Source organism: Xiphias gladius, chromosome 16 (assembly GCF_016859285.1).
Source record: "Xiphias gladius isolate SHS-SW01 ecotype Sanya breed wild chromosome 16, ASM1685928v1, whole genome shotgun sequence".
NCBI lineage: Eukaryota > Metazoa > Chordata > Actinopteri > Istiophoriformes > Xiphiidae > Xiphias > Xiphias gladius.
Genome location: NC_053415.1, coordinates 4,317,481 through 4,339,022, shown reverse-complemented (window position 1 = coordinate 4,339,022; position 21,542 = coordinate 4,317,481). Strand labels below are relative to the sequence as shown.

Genomic DNA, 21,542 nt, shown 5'->3' with positions numbered 1-21,542 from the left:
GTGATTCTCGGCTAACGCTGTAGGAAAAACTATCAAGCTAGAGGCAAAGAGTTGTAGGCAGATGTACTTCCGGCTACTTCCAAAATAAAAGCTTTATAAATTTCAGCACTGCCGCAAAGTTGTCTGTAGACCTTACCGTACGTCCTCGTCGCCGATAGGTGGCAGGCGAGCTAACCATCAGTGAATGAATGAATGTTTATGTGAATGAGCGTGCATGCAACACAGGTCGAATGAAAACATTTTGTAGTGAATATGCAGCTGCAGCTTTTGCTAGTTACAACTGACTAAGAGAGACAGTGGTGTCAGTGATGTATAAATTAAATAGCAAGCTAATATCAATATGGTACATCGCAGTCAAGATAAACATATTTAAACTGTTTAATATACAATACAAGCTTTATAGAAACTCAAAAAAATATAATCAACTCAAATCCAAGTTGTCAGATGTCCAGATCTACAGTAAACAGTGACATCAAAATTTATTTCAAGAACAATTATGAATGTAAAAAACAACAAACAACAGCACAAGTAATGAATCCAATTTCCCCACAAAAACCTCTTTTAACGCAGTTGACTGTCAAGATGTAGACGTTGATTGGAGACTGGTGTCAGGTCAGTGGTAAAACATTGTTAGGAAGGAATCGAGGAACCTCTGAGCAAAATGTTGCACATTTCATCTAGCTTTACTCTGAATATGGAGAACTCATCTGTAAAGCAAAAGAAGAACATCAGCAGCAGATAATATGGAGGACCCCTCTACAAAACGAAAAGAAAAAATAATTAGCAGCTACGTTTTCTGGAAACATTTGAGTATTTGCTTAGACTCAGTAAAAGCTAATAGTTTTAACCTGCTTTTTTAGGATTATGTAAATTATTTTATACAATTGGCCCAAGACAACAACATTTTAAAACACTAAAACAAGTGAAACAATTTAATTAGCATGTTAATGCAAACAATATTCACAGAGAAGACTTACATGCCTCTAACCTATCAAACATATGTATATAAAAACACAGACTACAACATACATAAATTTTAATGCAAAACCTACAAGTAATATGGAAAGATATTAACACAGCATAATTATACTAATATACTAATATACTAATGTGCTAATGTTAATGCTAATGTGGTAACACAGAACCATCTTTTCATACTGCACTGACACTACAAGTATTACTAAGTTGTGCTACTTGTTTTATATCATTTGTTCTGTGGTAATTTGGTTTCCAACATGATCATTTTGTTAATCTGTTTGATCTGTTTTTTCTTACGCTGTTGTGAGATGACAACACTCACTCACACACATACACAGAGGTTGGGGCTGGTGCCATTTTATATTTTTTCTTATTGTCAACAAATCCCATGAAAATACCAAAACCAACAATGCATTAATCCATCTTTGAATATTTTTTCAGTGTGTAGCAGTCAGTTCTATACTCATTTGTTTCTACTGAAAATTCAAATCTTAAAAAACAAATTAGTTTTATAGATTTACGGTGGATTTGGAGTGGATTTTTTTTTTTTTAAAAAGGTCCAACAAGAGGAAATAGTGCATTTGTTGTGGACTATTTTCAGCTGTGGATTAACATACATTTGGTGCACCAGCGAGTATTTACAGCAGCAGGACATTGTACAAGCGACTCAGTCAAAATAAACTACAGTGTGTGTGTTCATGGTAAATGTAGGAATATGTCACCCAATGCAAGAGTGTGGTTCACTGATGTGTTTTTAGTAGTTTTGGACAACAATGTAGCTGTATGCCACAGAAGAATAAGATATACCAGGTTTTGGATACACACCTTATACTTGTTAAGAGGATCAGTCCATTGTTGGTTTTGGTCTTTTCATGGCATTTATTTAAAATAAGGAAAATAAAGAATATTGCCAACATTATCCTTTAAAATAGAAGTGGTACAGTCCACCAGATGCCAAAGCTTGCAAACTTACGGTGTCAATGTCAATGAGGCACAGGTGCTCGTTGAGCATGTCAAACTCCCCAGGAGTCATTGGGGGCTCAGGAGACTGGCAAGACGGTGGTGTGGCGCTTGAGTTAGAGCTGGGATATAAGGGAAAGGGACATAATACAAGTGAAGCGACTGCTTCTCATCAGTGGAAATTATAAGTCATTATGCTTTAGGTTGCATTGACAGTACAAGCGATGTACCATAATCAACATTTATCCCCAAACGTTGCACGGATGGCAATGCCAGACAACGTTCCTTGGAAAAACAAGAAGGAGCATAAGCCTGCATGATTGAGTTCAAGTATAGATGGGTGCAGACCCAGAAGACCCTCTGTAGACGAGCATTAGTGACTTGAATTTGATTCAGGCAGCCATGGGTAGCCAGTGGAGGTCCAAGAGCACTGGAGTGACATGCGCTCTCTTAGGCTGATCGAAAACCAGACACGCTGCCACATTCTGGACCATCTGTAAGGTTATCACTGTGCATGCTGGGGGAACCACTAGAAGGGCATCGCAGTAGTCGAGACGAGAGATAATCATGGCCTGTAACAAGAGTTGGGTGGCGTACTGAGTAAGGTAAGGCCTGATTTATCTTATGTTGTATTGTGTAAAGCGGCACAACTGGGAGACAGGCATACCATGGTCAGAGAAGGATAGCTGGCCATCAGTTATCACACCCAGGTTTCCCGAAACCTTGGCTGGGGTGAGAGAGGATTTTTATATTGATATTGTGGTGGATAGATTGATTGGCCGGGATGACCAAGAGTTCAGTGTTAGAGAGGTTTAGTTTAAGGTGGCGTTCCTTCAACCAGGTGGATATGTTTGAGAGACCAGCCATAATTCGCACAAAGACCGTGGGGTCATCTGGCAGAAATGACAGGTATAGATGGGTACTGTCTGTGTAGCAGTGATATGAGAATCCATTTGAGGGGATAATTGGACCTAAGGATGGAGTGGATATTGCAAAGAGAAGGGGCCCCAGCACCGAACCTTGGGGAAACCCCTGTGGAGAGGTGATGGGATATTGATGTTTGTCTTTGCCATGACACATTGAAAGAATACCTAGTGAGGTTGGTTTCAAACCAAGAATGCACTATGCCAGAGATGCCCATATCAGAGACTACGGATTACAGGATGCGGGGGTTCACTGTGTCAAAGGCTGTCCAGCAAGATAAGACCCAAGGACTGAGCTGCAGCTCTGGCTGCCCTCAGGGCTTCTGTCACACACAACAGAGCTACATGTTTTTTGCTTGCAGATGCCCTGCCCTCAATGAGAAGGCTGACAATGGACAGTGATGCGTTGTTAACCAGGGGAAACAGGTTGTCTGAGTGGTTCAGAGAATTGGCTACTAATGGCCACCACCTTTTCAGTAAAGAACCAGCTGACAGGTTTGTGTCTGTAGAGGTGGTGGAGGATTGAGTAATGTTTTGAAGATGGAAAATAATTTCCAAGTGTCTGTGGAACTACTGATCTTATCATTGTAAAAAGCAGTTTTGGCAGTGCTGATGCTGGATGAGAAGGAAGATAGGAGCAACTGATAACCCTTGAGATCAGTGGGCTCACTGGAAATTGTGATAAAATGTTCACCAAAAAATTTACTTTAATACAAAGTGAGTTGAGTAAGGGTGTCATGTAGTTGTAATAAACTCACCGCAATTCCGAGATGGGAATCAGGGTAGATGGTATGTATGGATGGACTGGAAATTTAACAGAGATGTGAGAGAGATTAGTGTTGTAGCGCACAATCCAGTCAACCAATAAAGATTCAAAACATGCTCTAAACAATATTAACTCTAAATGATGAAATGGTTTTGCACTCTTGCCTTTGCTAGGCTGACTGTTGTAAAGCGGACCGAAGGCCTCGTCTTTGGGGATGTCAGGGTAAAGGAACTTGAGCGGGTTCTCTGGGACAACCCCGTCTGAGATCACTTTGTAGTCTCGTATAATGTCGGCAAATGGGAGAGCACTAAGCCGGTTTTTAGTGTAGGGCTCCACAGAGTTGAACTTCACATCTCCTGTTGTAAAAAGTCACTATTAGCAAAGCATAGGATTCTTGTATTTTATTGGAAAATTGTATTTTATTGACACAATTGGTCTGGTAGAAACGGTATATTTGAAAGAGACCTCACCATTGTCGTGCTCCACCCAGGTAAAAGTGATACCTCCGAGGTGACTCTCACTGAAGCGTAAGAGGAAAGTGCCCGGCTCTCTGTCCTTCAGCAGAGTGCGCTCCATCTCTTTACTCACAAAACCCATTATGTAGCTAAAAAAAAAAAAAAAAATATTTGAAACTTGAACTGGAGCATAGTAGTTATTGCTCTCTGCTTGTGGAAGACTAAATTGATATGCCTCCTCCTGCAGGTCTGAAATGCTGCTGCGATCTTTTTCCGTGGCCAGAGCAGTTTGACAGACAATGACTGAACAATTTCCCCATGTGGAAAATTTGCATGCTGCTAATGTTAGTGACTGACTGAGGGAAATACAAGCTAATTCACTAAGATACTTCACTTCTAACTATGTCTCACTATGAGTCCTGCTTAATATACATTGATCTAATGGGATGTCGGGCAAATTGAGTCATTTGTTTGTCACTTAAAATACCAGAAAGAGAGTGGGTGAGAAAATGGACCAGTATGCTATATTTTATGTTACATGCCACTGGTTTGGATTTGGCGCAACTTTTCTTGGATGGTTCTGCAACATGTAACAGGAGGAAGCTGTCCTGTTAACACAAACGGTGTGTCTGTGAAAAGAATAGTTCAGCGTTTTGGGAAATAAGCATATTCACTTTCTTACAGAGTTAGACGAGAAGATTGACACCACTCTCATTTCTGTATGCTAAATATGAAGCTATAGTAAGGTGACATTAGCTTAGCTTAGCATAAAGACTGAAAATGGCGAAACAGCTAGCATGGCCATGTCCAAAGGTAAAAAAAATCCTTAAAAAAATATTTTATCTCTGATGATGTACGATAAAAACAAGGGTTTCCAGGAACTATTCCTTTAAGATTCAGAGTTTCTAGCAGAAATTTATTGGGAAAGTTGAGGAGGATTGAGGTCAAGATGGGGTGAGACATAATCAGTGAGTCGGTGGCTTACTTCTCATTCCAAACTGCCAGCAAGTGTTTCTTGATGAGCTCCAGGATGGAGTCCAGCCACATCCAGAAACTGAAGGTCTTTCCTGGAATATTCTCCTAGAAGAACGTACAACACATGGAAAGCTATTCAATGAGCACTTATTTGGCATTTAAACATCACCTTATAAATGTAATGTAGGATCAATACCACTTATATTTGAGATGAAACCACATGGTACTGTATATGGTTATGTAATTTAATACTTACCTTAGAGAACTTAGACCAGGACACTTGATAGTCACTACAGGAGGCATGCTGACCTATAAAAAGATACAGTAAATAACAATAGTGACTATACCCAGGTACCAAACCCAAAGTAGCTTAGCAGTTCAAGTCAGCAGCTATGGGTCCTGTTTTCTTCTTCTTATTTCCAAAATTTACAACCACTGTGTTGTAAAACTCAAAGGTAAACATACCGAGAAGCTTTTCTCCCAGCATGGTTAGCTGTTCCTTGTTGAGGCCCCGACCGGCAAAGGTGGAGAACTGCCAGCTAAGGACCTCAGAGAGCTGATTCCAGCTGGCCCGAGGTGGGTTTCCAAAGAACGCCAAGTTCTGTAAATGAATTGGAAAGAGTAGGGAAAAGGGTAGATCAGGAAAGTGGTGATGTGCAGATGTTTTCTGGAAATGTCTCTGTATAATGAAATACAGTTCAACTGTGCCACGAACTACAGCCTCAGAAGTGATCATTAAGTTGAATCAACACCCCTCTAAAACCGTTGTATTAGATTGCATTAGTTTGAGTGTAGCTAGGTGTACCTGAGCGATAAACTGGCAACTGGCGTGTATGTAGCACTTTCCATTTTTTAAAAGACATTTAAAAAAACTTTCTGTCAGATTGTGTTGGCTCACCCTCGGCTCATCCGTCAGAAGGTTATACCACATGACAGACGCCCAGCCTCCAGGCAGCTGGCTCACATTGGAAATTACCACCAGTGGCAGAGAACATGTCTGAAAGATTTCACACGCACATAAGCAATTCGCTGCCACAACAACAGACAGCCAAACAAAAACCATCAAGTAAAATCTAGGCTACTTCTGACCTCCAGATCAATGGTGAGGCCCTGCACCGTGAAGCAAGCCTCAAAACTGAGAGAGTGAAGTTCTTCTGTCACAGAGAGCAGACCCTGCAAAACACACAAACACCCCTCAGCACTGCATTATGAATGTTTAAATAATGAGGCTCAGTGGGTACAACAATTTTAAAATGATAGATCAGACAAGAATGATAATGACAAAGTTTGTCATTACCATTGTTTTTTATTTAATTTTTATTCAGAATATAATGCACAAACACAGTTAAGCTTCATGTAGCACAGGTATTCATCATAGGTGTTAAGAGAGCACTTTGCTGGTGCATCAGTGGTGGGGCTCATTTGCATTTCTTACCTCCAGTCCCTTTGTGCCATTGATATATTTCTTCTCTTTCAACTGCTGTAAGGTACAAACTCAATGTCAGTTGGCTTAAAATCCACAAAAGAAAACCAAAAACTGATGGAGAAGTTCAACAAACCATTACTGACAAACTAATAAATGTTTATACCATATCCAAGTGTATGTGAAACCGGATTTAGTCTCCTGATACTGTGTGTTAGCTACTGAAGTTAAGGATGAACTCAAGGAGCTAGTACAATGACTTTTTCCTAACGTTTTGGGAAAAACTGTTTTTATGTCAGGAAGCATGGAGGACTGGTTATGTGAACTTCCCAGTTTTTGATTTTTTTTTTTCAATAAAAATGACATAAGCATGTACATAATCAGACAGTGAATGGGTTGTCTTACCAGGTGTCTAAACTCCACCGAGAGGCAGCCATTGGAGTAGTCCTCAATATCCATAACTTTAGTGTTGTTGGTCAGGATGAAAAACTGACGACTTCTGAGGAGAAATAGAAGGTAAAACAGAAAAGCCTCATAGATTTGACGAATCTCAGTTGAAACAATGTTATATATTATATTAATCCATTGAAGGAAGCAGTTGCTGGAAGATTTTTAGATGATACAATGCAATTATAGCTGCTGAAATCAGAAATGTGAAACAAATCTTTAACTATAAAGTAAAACAACAAACATCTTCAGATTACTGTAACAGCTATCAAACCTCAGCTATGGGACTTAAACGAGTTGTGGTCTGGGTAAAGATAGCCCTTTCCAACTCAATAATGGCCATGTAAATACTCAAATACTGTAAAATACTTAACAAGAAACCAAAATGTAGTCATTCAATAAATGTGCGAAACAGCTGGAGATTTCAAATATTTTGAAAGAAAATGAAAGAAAAAATTGATAAAAGAAAGATATATTTATTGTAATTTGTATTTCTTACAGAACAAAAGAAATTCACCTGTAGAAATGAACATCTAAACTGAGCCATGGATCTCAAACATTTCAAACACATTTTTCCTCCAAATTGATAGGTGGCATTTTGGGATTAACCAATTTCTCGAAGCGGTGAAGTGATGTTTTATAATATTTGCAGTACTGACTACAGTATAACAACATGTCTGTAATATGGTGTAGTATACTGTTGGCCACTGTTCTTCAGACCTGGTAACTTAATGCTACACTGCCACTATCTGTGCTAAAATTAAACATCGGAAGAAACATCCTGTATCGAGGTGGCTTGTACTCACACTCTGCCAGGAGGGAGGTCCCTAGACCATAAACACACAAAAATAAAAAGATTAGTCCTCAGACAAATTTGACTGCTGGATAAGACTTTTACATTGCAGATAGATAAATAGATATAATACTTTAGAGTTATATACAATTATGTATATTTTAAATTTTATATTGTCACAAAAATTTGAATATAAAAATCTCACTTGTCAAATGTTGTTTTCACCTTCAGCTGATAATCCACTTCTGGAAGTTTAACCAGGAGTCTGGGAGAAATCAGGAAGAGAAAAAATGCTTTGAATTCTCAAGCAACACTACTACTATTTTTTTCACCAATCATTAATAATTAAAACATATAAAAATGAAAACAATAAAGAATGTCAGATATAATTTAATTTAAGAACGATGTATAAACAGGAATAATATAGACAAATATAGCAGAAAAAATCATGGAAACATATCAGATTACATAATGATACCTGACTTTGGTGGTAAATTGTACTCCAGTCTTGATGATGAGGGGTTTTTGTGGATGTGTAGGCATGCATGGCTGCTTCTCCACCACAAATGAGCTGAGAACAAACCACACCTCATATGATTTTCACACTTTTCGTTATGTTCACTTCACTCATGCCATTGAGAGGGCATTCAAGCCATAGTTGGTTGTGTTTGTCCTGTATTTAGCACCTTTCCATACTGTACTGTGTAATGTGCTGCCAGTGCTGTAAGTAAAGGATGGAGTCATGTTACTCATTCATACATGTTGGTGTGTTCACCCCTGTTTGTGTTTAAAGACATGAAAAAAAGACTATGCTACACATATAAGAAGTTGCTGACTTCCCTCGGGTGCTGTTACTTAGATCTCTGTTTATAATTTTGGAAATGGAAACATGTTAAACTAGGAACACTGCAAAAAATACAAAATAAAAGTTGTTGGATATCAGAGTATTCACGCTCAAACCAACTAATTATTGAAAATAGGTGCAGGTACATTGAAAATAAAATAAGTACACGTCCATGTTGCATTATATGCAACAGAATGGATGCATATTTTTTTAAAGTACATGTACATACTGTTGCTTGTGTTTATTGCCTGTGTTGCATTGTGTTGTGTTCAGAGTACTGTACCTCTTGATGAGGTGATAAATGAGGTATTTAACTTGCTCCTCCATCTGAGGTTTTTGCAGCGGGATTGGGTCACTCTCATAGGTGACCTTCACAACCAGCTCCCCCAGTTTGTCCAGCTGACGCTTGATCTGGAAGAGACTCTGGGCTGTCAGAGTAAACCTGAAAGGGGACAGGCGAGAGGAGGGTGAGGAAACTGTGTGAGAGAATTTATTTAAACCCCATAGATACTGTGTCTGCGCCCCGACCACCTAAACTAATTAACTCAAAAATAAACAGAAGAGGAGTTGTACACGAAAACCTAATAAAAATGAAGACCACCACTGTTGAAGTACAACATAGGAGAATTAAATGTGGACTGTTAAACATTGCTCCCATCCAAAGCTGTATTAGTACATGATGTAATGTCAGATTATCATATTTTTATATTTAGTCTCACTGAAACCTGGCTGTTTCATGACGAATATGTTAGCCTAAATGAATCAACCCCCCCCCCCCCGGTCATATTAATACTCACATTCCTCGAGGCACCAGCCAATGAAGTGGAGTTGTAGCCGTTTTCAACTCAAGCCTAATAATCCCTAAACCTAAACTTATTATTTAATTTGAATGCCTGCTTCTTAGTCTTATACATGTATCCTGTAAAACTTTAAAGCCTGTTCTATTTGTTATAGTGTACCGCGCTCCTGGATTATACTCTGAATTTTTATCTGAATTCTCAGAGTTTTTATCAAGTTTAGTCCTTAGTACAGATAAAGTAGGTGGATTCAGCATTCATATGGATGCTGATAATGAGCCTTAGCACTGGGTTTATCTCATTATTAGACTCAATTGGCTTCGCTCAGACTATAAATAAACCCACTCACTGTTTTAACCACCACCTCGACCTTGTTCTGACTTATGGCATCGAAATTGAACAATTAATAGTCTTCCCACAGAATCCTCTTTTATCGAACCATTGTTTGGTAACTTTTGAATTCCTATTACTGGACTACACACTATTAGAAAAAAATGTATTTGCTAGATTTCTATCTGACAGTGCTGTAGCTAAATTTAAGGAAGTGATTCCATCGGCACTTAATTCACTGCCATATCACAATATAACAGAGGACTTTTATACTAACTTTAGTCCCTCCCAAATTGATCATCTTGTTGATAGTGCTGCAAGATCAATGAGTATGACACTTGACTCTATTGCCCCTCTAAAAAAGAAGATAATAAAAGAAAGGAAGTTAGCTCCATGGTTCTAACTCCCAAACCCGCATTGTAAAGCAAAATACGCAAAAACTTGAAAGGGTATGGTGTTCTACCAAACTGGAACAATCCCACTTAGCTTGGCATGATAGTGCAGCCTATTACTCCTCTATTAGAGGAGAATAAAAACAAACAGTTTATTTGAAGATTTTCAGTCAGGATTGAGATGCATCATAGCACAGAGAAACCACTGGTGAAAGTTACAAATTACCTTCTAATTGCATTGGACAAAGGACTTGTCTCTGTTTTTGTCTTGTTAGATCTCAGTGCTGCATTTGATTGACCATCATATCCTATTACAGAGACTAGAACATTTAATTGGCATTAAAGGAACCATTCTAAGCTTGTTTCAGTCCTATTTATCAGATCGATTTCAGTTTGTGCACATTAAGGATAAATCCTCCATTTACTCCAAGGTTAGTCATGGAGTTCAACAAGGTTCTGTGCTTGGACCAGTTGTATTCACCTTATATATGCTTCCTTTAGGCAATATTATTATGAAACACTCCATAAACTTCCATTGTTATGCAGATGATACCCAGTTGTACTTGTCAATGACGCTCAATGAAACCAATCAGTTTGCTAAACACTAAGCATGCTTTAAGGACATAAAGAACTGGTTGACAGCAACTTTCTGCTGTTAAACTCAGACAAAACCAAAGTTATTGTACTTGGCCCCCAACCCCTCAGAAACACATTATCTAATTATATAGTTACTCTAGATGGCATTTCCCTGGCCTCCTGCACCACTTTTAGGAATCTTGGAGTTCTCTTTGATCAGGATATGTCCTTTAACTCCAACATAAAACAAACTCCAAGGACTTGCTTTTTTTTTTTTTTTTACCTACGTAACATTGCAAAAATCAGGCACATGCTGTCCCCAAAAAGATGCAGAAAAACTAGTCCCTGCTTTTGTTACTTCTAGGCTGGATTATGCAACTCCTTATTATCACGCTGTCCCAACAAATCTTTAAATACTCTCCAGCTGATGCAGAATGCTGCAGCACGAGTACTGAAAGGAACTAGGAAAAGAGATCATATTTCTCCAGTGTAAGCTTCTTTGCATTGGCTCCCTGTAATATCCAGAACAGAATTTAAAACCCTCCTCCTCATCTAGAAATCCCTTAATGTTCAGGCACCATCATATCTTAAACAGTTCATAATACCCTATTACCCAAGTAGAACACTGCGTTCCCGGTATTTAGGCTTGCTTGTGGTTCCTCAAGTCTCCAAAAGTAGAATGGGAGGCAGAGACTTCAGTTATCAGGCTCCTCTATTGTGGAACCATCTTCCATTTTGGGTCCAGGAGGCAGACACCCTCTCCACGTTTAAGAGTAGGCTTAAAATCTTCCTTTTTGATAAAGCTTATAGTTAGGGCTGCCTCAGGCTTGGCTTGAACCACCCACTTCCCATGATGCACCAAGCTCCTCTCTCATCCTCTTCCTCTCCATCTGTACGCATTCATATCGCATCAGTGCTCATTAATAACTTGACTTCTTCACTCTCCCATAGTTTTGTGCTGTCTTGTTTCTTTCCTCTCTTCCTATCGCTTTCTGCAGGCATTTCTGCCCCTGGTCCTGCAGAGTCTGGATCTGTGACTGCAAACTGCCTACTACTTCCATGATCCTGCTCTTCTGTTTCTCTCTCAACCCAGCCGGTCGAGGCAGACCGCCGCCCTCCATGGTTCTGTTCAAGGTTTCTACCTGTTAAAAGGGAGTTTTACCCTGCTGCTGTCACCAAGTGCCTACTCATGGGGGAATGTTGGGTCTCTCTGAATATTACTATAAAGAGTACGGTCTAGACCTGCTTTATATGAAAAGTGCCCTGAGATAACCCCTGTTATGATTTGGCGCTATGTAAATAAAATTGTATTGAATTGTATTCAATTAATACACCCACACAAGACAATGCCGACATGCTAATGTTTAGCAGGTGTATTGTTTACCATATTCACCTTAGTTTAGAATGCTAACATTTGCTAATCAGCGCTAAACACAGAATACAGCTGAGGCTGATGGCGCCAGAATAAAATGCAGAGGATCACCAAAGTTGTTGCATTTCATCCTGAGGAACAACTTTATTGCCAATCGACCCAGTAGGTGTTGAGACATTTGATCTAGAGCCAAAAATCTCAACCTCATGGTGCTGCTATAAAAGTCAAAAGATCACCAAAGTCAGTAGTGTTTATCCTCTGGGGACCGTTAATCTCTGTATAAAATAGTTGTTGAGATATTTCAATCTGGACCTAAGTGGTGGACCGACCAATGTTGCTATCCCAGAGCCCCACCACTAGATAAAAACAGATTTGCAGGGATGGGTTTAGTCATTTACTAGTGTGCTTTTATACAAAAAACAACCACTTTATAACAGTGTGGACAGAACTACTGGATTTACTAGAAAGAAGAGAACTCTCCTGTTCATCTGTCTAGAAAATAACCCTGTTGGTGTCATCAGGGATATCTTGATTTTGGCTTGGTGGTTACAAATTTATAACAAACAACCTGCGTAACAAACTGAAACTGTGGAGACTGAAAGACAAGGGCATTTACCAGGCAGGGGAGTGGTTGCATCATGGGAAATGTAGGCTCCATTTTTTTTACGAGCTTGAACCATACTAGAGACTAAGAGTCAGTATATCTCAGCCTCTGTTGCTTTGATTAGGATGTTCTTTTTTAATCTGTGTATTGTGGGTCTCCTATCATGCACAACAATGCATATCTACATGTTCTGGATATACTGTACATGTATTTGGGTATGTTACCTACGTATGCAAGTTTAATCGTGTACCGTAACTTTACTACAGTAAAACATTCTCATGAAAGTAAAGATTTCAGTAACAATTCAGGGATGCTCATTACCAACTCTGCAGCTGGTCCAGTCCGGTCAGCAGTGGACCGCCAATGGCGGCAACCTGCTGCCTACGTTTCCAGTCCTGCAGCTCAGGGTTGAGCTGAGAAGTCATCAGGTCATCAATGTCCTTGATCACAACATCCATCTTTGACAGGATCTCCTAACAGGGGTATGAAGAACAGTCGTGATGGTTTGTGAAACATAAATCATACAATCCAATGAGTCTTTATTTGTACACTCAAGAGCTGTTGGCATCTTGGAAAATATTATATTTGGAGACATTTTCTGAAACTCCTTTCTCACATGTCAGAACTTTGCATGATGGTACAAATGCATACCTTCCTTTTAAAGTCGAGCCTGTTAAGCATTTCCTGTAGTCTTGTTACTTCCTGTTTCATCATCTCAGAGTTCCTATCTGACGATTCTAACACACAAACACAAAACCACAAATATATAGTGTTGAACTCATTCTTGAATGTTGGAGGCTGTTCAGTTTTTTGCACACTAGTAAGAAATAACACAATTTCAAATAAGGTAATGGTTTGTTTTTTTTTCAAAGCTTGTGTGCAGATCTCATAACAGGTCTCACCCCGAGACTGTAGAGTTTTGTAACGAAAATCAAAGTCGTCCTGCATGTCCTCAATGTATTTCACAGCCTGGTCCATCAACTAGACATAGACAGACACAGTTTTATGAAATTTATCTTATAGGATGACATGTAGTATTATCTCTCTTTTGATATTCCCTGAAATGACTGAGTGTGTCAGTTACCTGCACGCTGCCCCTGATGATCCCGACTCTGTTGTCCATGTTCTTCTGCCTCTCAAGGGCCACAGAATTCTGCAATGATTTCTCCAGTGGACCCTGTTCAGAAATGTTCTTTTTAGTCATCGTTTCATTGTCTATTAATTTAATTTTTTTTGTAACATATAGATCAAACATTATGTAAACTGTTTATGTAAAAACTCTTTTTTTCAGTCTGTGATCCAGGCTTTATTATGGAATGCCGACAAATAATTAAATAAAGGGCTAAAGTTACTGCGAAAACATAACTACTGACATGACATGGCGCTTCAACTACTGAACACAAAGAGAACAGTTAAAAATAATAACCAAACACAACACTGTTAGAACTGATTTTCTTCTTGATGTTAATAAATTATTGCTGTGATGAAAATTAAAGGTCCCATGAGTCTTTGACATAGGTGTGCTGTCAAAAAATCCAGCTAAAGTTCCTGAAACAAGACTAAGAGTCTACAGCCTTGCTAGTGGCTCAATGAGGCTGCTAGATAAATGCTAACATTGATATGCTAACATGTGAACCGAAGGGTGCAAATGCAGAATGGGGTTAGTTTGCATTGACATCATGAACACTATAGTTAATCGAACATGAAATGAAGAATATTTATATTTTTAATATCAGAGTTCCACCTTTTCCTCTAAATTTGTCTGTTAGCTAACTCGAAAAAGCTCTCATTTTGTGGCTCCACCCTTTGAGTTTTTACTCAAGCAATGACATTATTTCTGCTTTTGAGAAATATAGATTTTTCCGCTAAAAAAAAACAGAAACTTAAATTAGAGTTAAACTTAACTTAATAATTGTTTATTTGGTTGTTGTTGTTGTCTTTGGGTGTTTTTTGGCCATTTGGGTGCAGCAGAGACCAGCTGTAAACACAGCATTGACATTTTAGTGCCTTGTTATTATGGTTAGAAGCATTTTCCACCTGGCAAACTTAAGTCCAATATCCATCCCTTTAGCGTTTTTTTGGTCCCTACCAACTCCTGAGGAAAATATCTGGTTCTTTAGCTGCTAATGCTCCATATGTTCACCAGCTAGCTGCTAACTGTGTCTGCCTGCTGGTTGATGCTGAGCAGGTAATGTGCAGTGGGTTTTTAGAACTTAGTCAAAAATGACAAAAAGAAAGCAGTAAGAGTCAACCAAATCAGTACAGTTGCAGGACATAAAACCAAAACAATAAGCTAAAAGATGCTAAAAAGAACTGAGAGATTTGGGGGATAATTCTCTGGGTTCATCATTACAAGTGACTCTTTTCACATACAAGTGGTCATATGATCCATTGTTAGAGAATGAATGAAATAAATCTTTTGTAGTTGTAAAACCTTTACTATTTATCAACAAACTAGCTGACTAGCCTATCTTTGAAGACACTTTGAGACATGCAAAACTTTTTTGTTTTTTAGGTTAAATTACTCTTTATTATGGTCAGTTATTGTTAATTCTTTTTTTCAGAATATTTGCAGCAACCTCCCTGAAAAAGTGCTACAGAAAAACGGTTATCTTGTTTATGGTTACTGCAACACTCAAACGATTACCATAAGTGTCAGGGGAAAGTATTTTGCCATTCCACACTGATTCTTAGGAATAAAGTGAAGCGACTGGGAATGTGGGCGTGTAAATTACATTGTACAGTCTTCCAGGTAGCAGCCCTGATTTACCAGCAGCAGTTGTTATTAAGGAACCAGAGGGACTTTCCCACCGAGGGAGACGGTGTGACAAACCTGTTCCTGCATGCAAGCGGTAGAGAGGATACGGCGTTCTTCCCTGAGGCAGGTGGAGATAAGTCTGGCCATGACAGCAGGGTTGGTCCTGTATTTCACCTGTGAGGTGACACACACACACACATTGGAATATTCCAAGTTAAAAAAAAAACCTGAGCAACAAAGAATAGAAAAAATAGAATAAATTAATGAAGAAATTACGAAACACTTTCTCATTAATATTTTCAAAGAAATGTAAAATTATTCCTGGAATGAATTACACTATTTTTTAAAGTTTGATACTGTGGTAGCTTTAGAGCATCTGACACATGGAGAAAATATTTGGTTTTTATTCATATGGAGTTTGATATTTTGTTGTTGATTTTGGGTTTATAATTTGGTACTATTTTGAATTAGGGTCCCACCCTTGTTAATGATTATAGCCAATTATCAGCCAAATAACCAATAAAATTTGAAAGATTCTTTGATAAATTATGTGATAAGAGTAAATACTGTTTGCGGTTCATTATTTGTTTTTAGGCCAGATTATTTAAATGTAGTAGATTGTTTGAAAGGGACATGCAAGAAATTTATTAATGCACTTCAACATTAATCAATATGATGCCACAGAAGACATTATACAACTATTTCACAGGCTACGTAGTACTTAGTAACTAGTAAACTGACCTTTATGTGTAATATCAATGGAGTCCCCCCAAACCTTTTTATTTGTCCCATTTCATACATCAACAGGATACTGTTCTTTCAGTACACATAAACAAAGGTCAATGCGGCAATTACAGCTCAGAATATGCTTACATAACAGGATTTTTTTCACCAAAACCCCCCCCGCCCAAAAAAAGAAAACTTTGATCCAAATCAATGTTTTATATTGCTTCAGTGCATCTAAATATGTAGCAGCCACAAACTTTCCCTCAGCCAAACTCCTGCCTTCATAGCTGCTTCTACATAACCACATGATTCTCATGTTCTGCACTGGATTTACACAAAGAGTGCGGTATTATTTTGCCCAACAGCCCATTCAAAAACCCACTTAGAAAACTATGAAAAATTCCTCTGTGGGAAGAGGGAATTTTTTCTCTCGCCTCCAGCTGTGACTAAGTTGTCATACATCAGCATCATTGCCAGAATGATAACAGATGATGCATCATCAAACACCTACACACTCACTTTGATTACAGTAACAAGCATAACATTTAGCAGTGGCAGGTAGACGATTAGTTTGGTTTGGTGTTTCTAACGCTGCTAATCACATGCTCACTTTTGTCCTTATCTCTTACTGTGGTGGTGTTTACGCACTACACATCTCAGAGATCAATTGTCAGTTAAATCAACAGTCTGCTGACACTTTCTTGAACAGGGGGGGTTTCCAATGAATGATATGCTTGAATCTGGGGGGTGAGAGAAACAAATGCAAGAGATATTCAAACATGGCTCTGGTTAAAATCTCTCTTGTGCTGTATGTATCGATGATACAAACTTCACTCACACATCACAACAACAAGCCACAAAAACCCTTAACTACCACACAAGAGTAACTTCTTTCTCTGAGAAATGTTGACTGTGACACACACATTCAGACGTGCAGGAAGCAGCGGTATAAGCCTCGTGGGTTTGTTCTGCAAAGGTAGTGTATATGTCTTTTTCAGATAAAATGCGTGCTGAGGCCTGTGACGTCAGCGAGCTCTGACTTCATCCAAACATCCCGTATAGTTCCAGGACCAGCCTCTACACTCTCACCTTGAGAATATAATAACATTAATAAAGGGACATGGGATGACCTTTCCCTTAACACATTATTGTAGTCTGTTGTGTAGCCAGTACCCTCAAAACAGAAGGAAGGTGTGTTCAACTGCACAAAATGTCTTCATAATTGTAGGTAGCAAACAAGCAAAAGGAGCTCCTTCTTTGCAAGTATTTTTGTTTGATTGCTGACTACACTATTATTGTACTCATTACAAGTATGTTCATGCAATAAATGCATAATTTGTGAAAGAATAGAATATCTTTACTTTTGTGTAAAAGGTGATGTAAGTACTTGATCTTTACTCACTTCATTTAACATTTGAGACACTCAACAGTAAAAACAGTAACTGCTTCTCTCAGGTAACAGAGAAAAACAACACCAAAATAGAAACCATTTACACATTCAAATTAATTCTCAAATTGAAAGTTCAACCAATATATTTCACTTCCTTGTCGCTTCCAGTTCACAAACACCGTAGACCACAACACCCCTTTGCTTTATTAGAGAGATTTTAAATAGACAAATGACGATAGTATAGCCAGTTTATTGTCGGATATTTCTTCCCCTATGAAGAATAAAACTATTCTTATTGCCTGCTTTCGGCCATCCTCCAATTTTGTCACCTCAAACTTTAAAAAGGAATTTTTAAAGAACGTTTTATTCCCCAACATACATAATTTCCGATCAAACTCTCACAAGGTGTTTTGCAACAGAGGTTCTCCCTCTCCACTTGCTTTGCACTAACACGTGTCAACAAAAACATCTAAGTAAAATAAACCACTGTGCAGTCATATCTCTCTCTGTAAGTTTTGATATTATCTTTGCCACTGCTTTAGCACTTCCTTTGTTTACTCTTTGTTGCAACTTTCTAGACACCTTGCTTTCTCATACAATGTATATTGTCGTGAAAGTTGTTTGTGTTTTTTATGAACTACTTTAAGTCTGTAACTGTCTTGTATGTCAAATAACAAAACAAACAATCACCTATTTTCATTGTTTTTGGAGCAGGAGTATCTGATTGCACCCAGTGGGACAATTAGAGTACAGAGGAAAATACAAAGTATGGTAAAAATGATAAAGTAAAACAAATGAATGTGTTGTGCGACTTGCAAAGGCAGATCTTAAGTACTGCTGAAATAAAGCACGTTTAAAAACTTTGATCAGACCTTCTCTTGCAAAAGAACAGAAAGGTCCCTGTTGAAAATGTAGTGAGTTCGGAAGTTCACAGAACTAGCACATGAAGGGATGACAGAAGGGTGACACACCTGTAGCTGTTGTTGTATGATTTTCATGTTGTGCCTTTGTAGGAAGTTCTGCTCCTGTGAGCGCACCCTCTCCAACTGGGACAGCAAGTTGGTGAACAGCACCGCCGCCATTGACTCGTCGTTAGCTGCTGTGTCCCTAAAAACACACAGTGGGTGATGTTTAGGAGATTCCCAGCAAAAACTCGTGAAAAAGAAGCTGGCAGAAGAAGTTTAACTTAAATGTGTGCTACCACATTTTAGTTAACCTTTTAAGTACAAATTCACATACTAGCGACCCCTAATGGCTGCTCAAAGGTAACTGTATAAAACTGTATAACTTCATTACCAGGAGCTCATGAGAGAGGATAAAATCAACGGAACACTCATACTTTGCAGCCCCTTTGGTTGCTCTCTGATGTTTTTTAGGAAACAAAGCAAAATGATGCAACAGAGAAAATATGGGAAAGCACTGAGCATGGGATCCTCTTATCAGGGAACATGCTAGCTTATTTGGAATGACTTCTGGTATGTTTCTGCAACTACGAGCTAATCTTTTTGCCAACAAAAATGCACGTGACATTAACGTGTACACTAGAGGGCAATATTGTGTTTACCAGTTTGGAAAGTAAAGGACAAACAAAGAAATATTTAAAGCTCCACAAATTGATTTTTTGGCCTCTTTGGTCTTCAGTCCACCTGGCAGGCCATTATTCAGTCTCCTGATTTGATCTCCACCATCTGAGGGAAATATCCAGCTCCATTACAATCACCAGCCAGTCGCTACCTTTGTCCGTCTGCTGTCTGATGCTGGACAGGTAAAGTACAATAGGTATATCACTGGGTTTTCTGGCTCATCACTGACACTAGTCTGTCTGCAGGGAACAAAGTTGATGACAGTGTAGTTGTGGGCTGTAGAAAGAAAACAATGAGCTGAAAGACACCTGTCTCTACAAGTAACCCCTCTCACATTACACACTGTCATTCGATACATTGATGATATAAAAATATCGACCTGATGTCAGTCCAATAATTTCTGTCTAAATAAAATCAAAGTGACTTGCAACCTGTGTGCTTTTGTTCTCAAACTGTTAGTTGGGCAAGTTCTTACAGATGTTGTTTCCTTCTCAATAAATTATTTGACACACAAGCATTTTGAAGGTCAGCATCAACTTCCTTATGTGTGTGTGCAACACTTACCCAGGGTTCCCTCCTGTTTGTTGATTTTCTCAGACTCTAATGTTCCTTTTTAGGTGTCCTGACCATGACAACCTCCAACACACACACACACACACACACACACACACACACACACACACACACACACACACACACACACACACACACACAGGAGGACTCACCAATCCTGAGACTCGATCCAGCTGGCCAGACCCTGTCGGATGTCCATGGGGAAGTTATCATCATACAGATAGTCCACATGTTCTAGGAGTCTGATCTCCAGCTGCTGAATCTGTTTCCACTGGCTCATGCTGCAGCGCGTACAGACAGCACAAAATACACGCAAAAACCATTATTAACAGCGTTTAAACGTGCTTTAAGTGAAAAAATTGCGCCATATTTATTCACTGTAATAATTAGTTTTGTGGTTGAATAATATTTTTCTCGTATTTGTTACCTGAGACGTTTCTGCGCTGCTTTCCCCCCAGTCACATTGACCACGTGCACTTGTTTCTCTCTTTGACTTCTGTTTTTCAATGTGCCTGTCAGTTCAGGAAGCGACCTCATTTATCCTCAGTGGCTGTACTCTAGCTATTCAAGAAACCCGCCCATTCAGTCACCACACACACACACACACACTCACACACACACACAGCACACACAATGATTTTGATGTGTGTGTGAGTTGAGAGAGGAAGAAGGTAATGTTTTTACCGGTAGTAAGAACTCACAAAAACTGGGCTTACAGGCGGCAGTGGTGGCAGTTTTAATGAAATAATTAGAAATAACATAGTAACCAGTATGGTTTGGTATGTGTTTGCCAGGACAGTAAAACCTTTAAGGATTCATCAGTGTTTCATGAGGAATTTAACTTGTTTTAGTTGTGAATAAATTAACATATGAAGTCTAACTTACCAATCTTGTCAGTAATACTAAACAGGTGTTGACTGAACCTAATTTCTGTCAAAAACTTGTCAAAAAAAAGTCATTTACTTTTATATGTTTGAACAAAATTGTTAGAAATGTTGAAATATTAGTTTATGTAAACATTAACACTGTCTAGGGAAAAAAAGTAAGTAATCTGAACAACAATGTGAATTATTAGTTGACAGAACCTAATAAAAACTTGAAAAGGTGAGTTTAGTTTCTATTTTCTCATACTTGACTTCTATATATTTAAATTATGACTTTTTTCATAATTAGAAAACCCATATAAATATCTTGTAATAAAGAAATGCTTTTCTTGTAACTAAGGGATAAAGAATTTGTAATCAAAAGTAGCACCTGAAACCTCACAATTTTAAGTGTTTGTGCTGGCTGACCAACACTGATGTGCAAGAGCAGAATCATGACAGTTCACTGACAGATTCAGAACTGTAAAGGTTAGTCAATAGAGAAACAGAGGTGCTGAATAAACTGTCCCTTTCAATGGGTTGTGTAGATAGATAAGTGTATACTTCACATTGCATGTGACCGGCAAATTAAAGTTCACAAGATGACATAGGCCACGTGAAATTTTTGGTACTGGGAGTAAATAGTTTTTGTGACAGTCAACTAAATAAACATAGAAAAGTAGACCCTACAATGCACTCCAGTTCAAATCACACCAAGGTTCAATTCAATTTGCCACTCTAAAAAAAAAAAAACACAGGTTTTTTGTGTTGTCTGCTGTTAAACAGGTTTCTCTCTGTTTAACAGCAGACATTACAACGGTAATGTCATAGGAAGTATATAAACAAAATACACTATAGCATATCACAGTGCCGTGAAGATTAATATCTTGATATACCACATTTATGCAAATTGTTATCCCCTTTCCACCGGACTAGACCATATAGCTATAGCTGTGTATATGTGTATAAATATAATATGATAGTGTTGATGATAGCAGCCCATCTGCTGTGTTA

The 21,542-nt window shown here is 38.5% G+C and overlaps 1 protein-coding gene across 7 annotated transcripts; it reads right to left on the bottom strand.

Moving 5' to 3' along the window:
• Nucleotides 1-396: 396 nt before the first annotated feature.
• Nucleotides 397-20,158, bottom strand: stat4 (signal transducer and activator of transcription 4). 7 transcript variants are annotated; one of them, XM_040148317.1, is made up of 24 exons: nucleotides 20,093-20,158; nucleotides 19,818-19,946; nucleotides 18,481-18,616; nucleotides 15,469-15,567; nucleotides 13,720-13,812; nucleotides 13,538-13,616; nucleotides 13,287-13,372; nucleotides 12,957-13,108; nucleotides 8,848-9,006; nucleotides 8,199-8,291; nucleotides 7,926-7,985; nucleotides 7,734-7,754; nucleotides 6,886-6,979; nucleotides 6,493-6,537; nucleotides 6,147-6,230; nucleotides 5,956-6,054; nucleotides 5,523-5,658; nucleotides 5,314-5,366; nucleotides 5,068-5,162; nucleotides 4,098-4,231; nucleotides 3,792-3,983; nucleotides 3,620-3,665; nucleotides 1,952-2,060; nucleotides 397-707 (listed from the first exon to the last, which is right to left on the bottom strand). In XM_040148317.1, the coding sequence occupies exons 2-24, from the start codon at nucleotides 19,943-19,945 to the stop codon at nucleotides 684-686; spliced, it is 2,217 nt and encodes a 738-aa protein (XP_040004251.1). In that variant the 5' UTR covers nucleotide 19,946; nucleotides 20,093-20,158; the 3' UTR covers nucleotides 397-683. The 7 variants fall into 7 exon arrangements, with proteins under 7 accessions (XP_040004251.1, XP_040004252.1, XP_040004247.1 ...); XM_040148318.1 differs by having other exon boundaries at nucleotides 6,886-6,976; XM_040148313.1 differs by having other exon boundaries at nucleotides 3,620-3,983.
• Between the last annotated feature and the right edge of the window lie 1,384 nt (nucleotides 20,159-21,542).

Excerpts from the sequence above, each read along its gene's own strand:
- stat4 (XM_040148311.1), bottom strand. The coding sequence starts at position 19,945 with ATGAGCCAGTGGAAACAGATTCAGCAGCTGGAGATCAGACTCCTAGAA. Across the intron at positions 9,007-12,956 it reads CTGGACCAGCTGCAGAGTTG|GTTTACTCTGACAGCCCAGA; the intron begins GTAATGAGCATC and ends GTCCCCTTTCAG. Across the intron at positions 2,061-3,619 it reads ATTCCCATCTCGGAATTGCG|CTCTAACTCAAGCGCCACAC; the intron begins GTGAGTTTATTA and ends CTTATATCCCAG.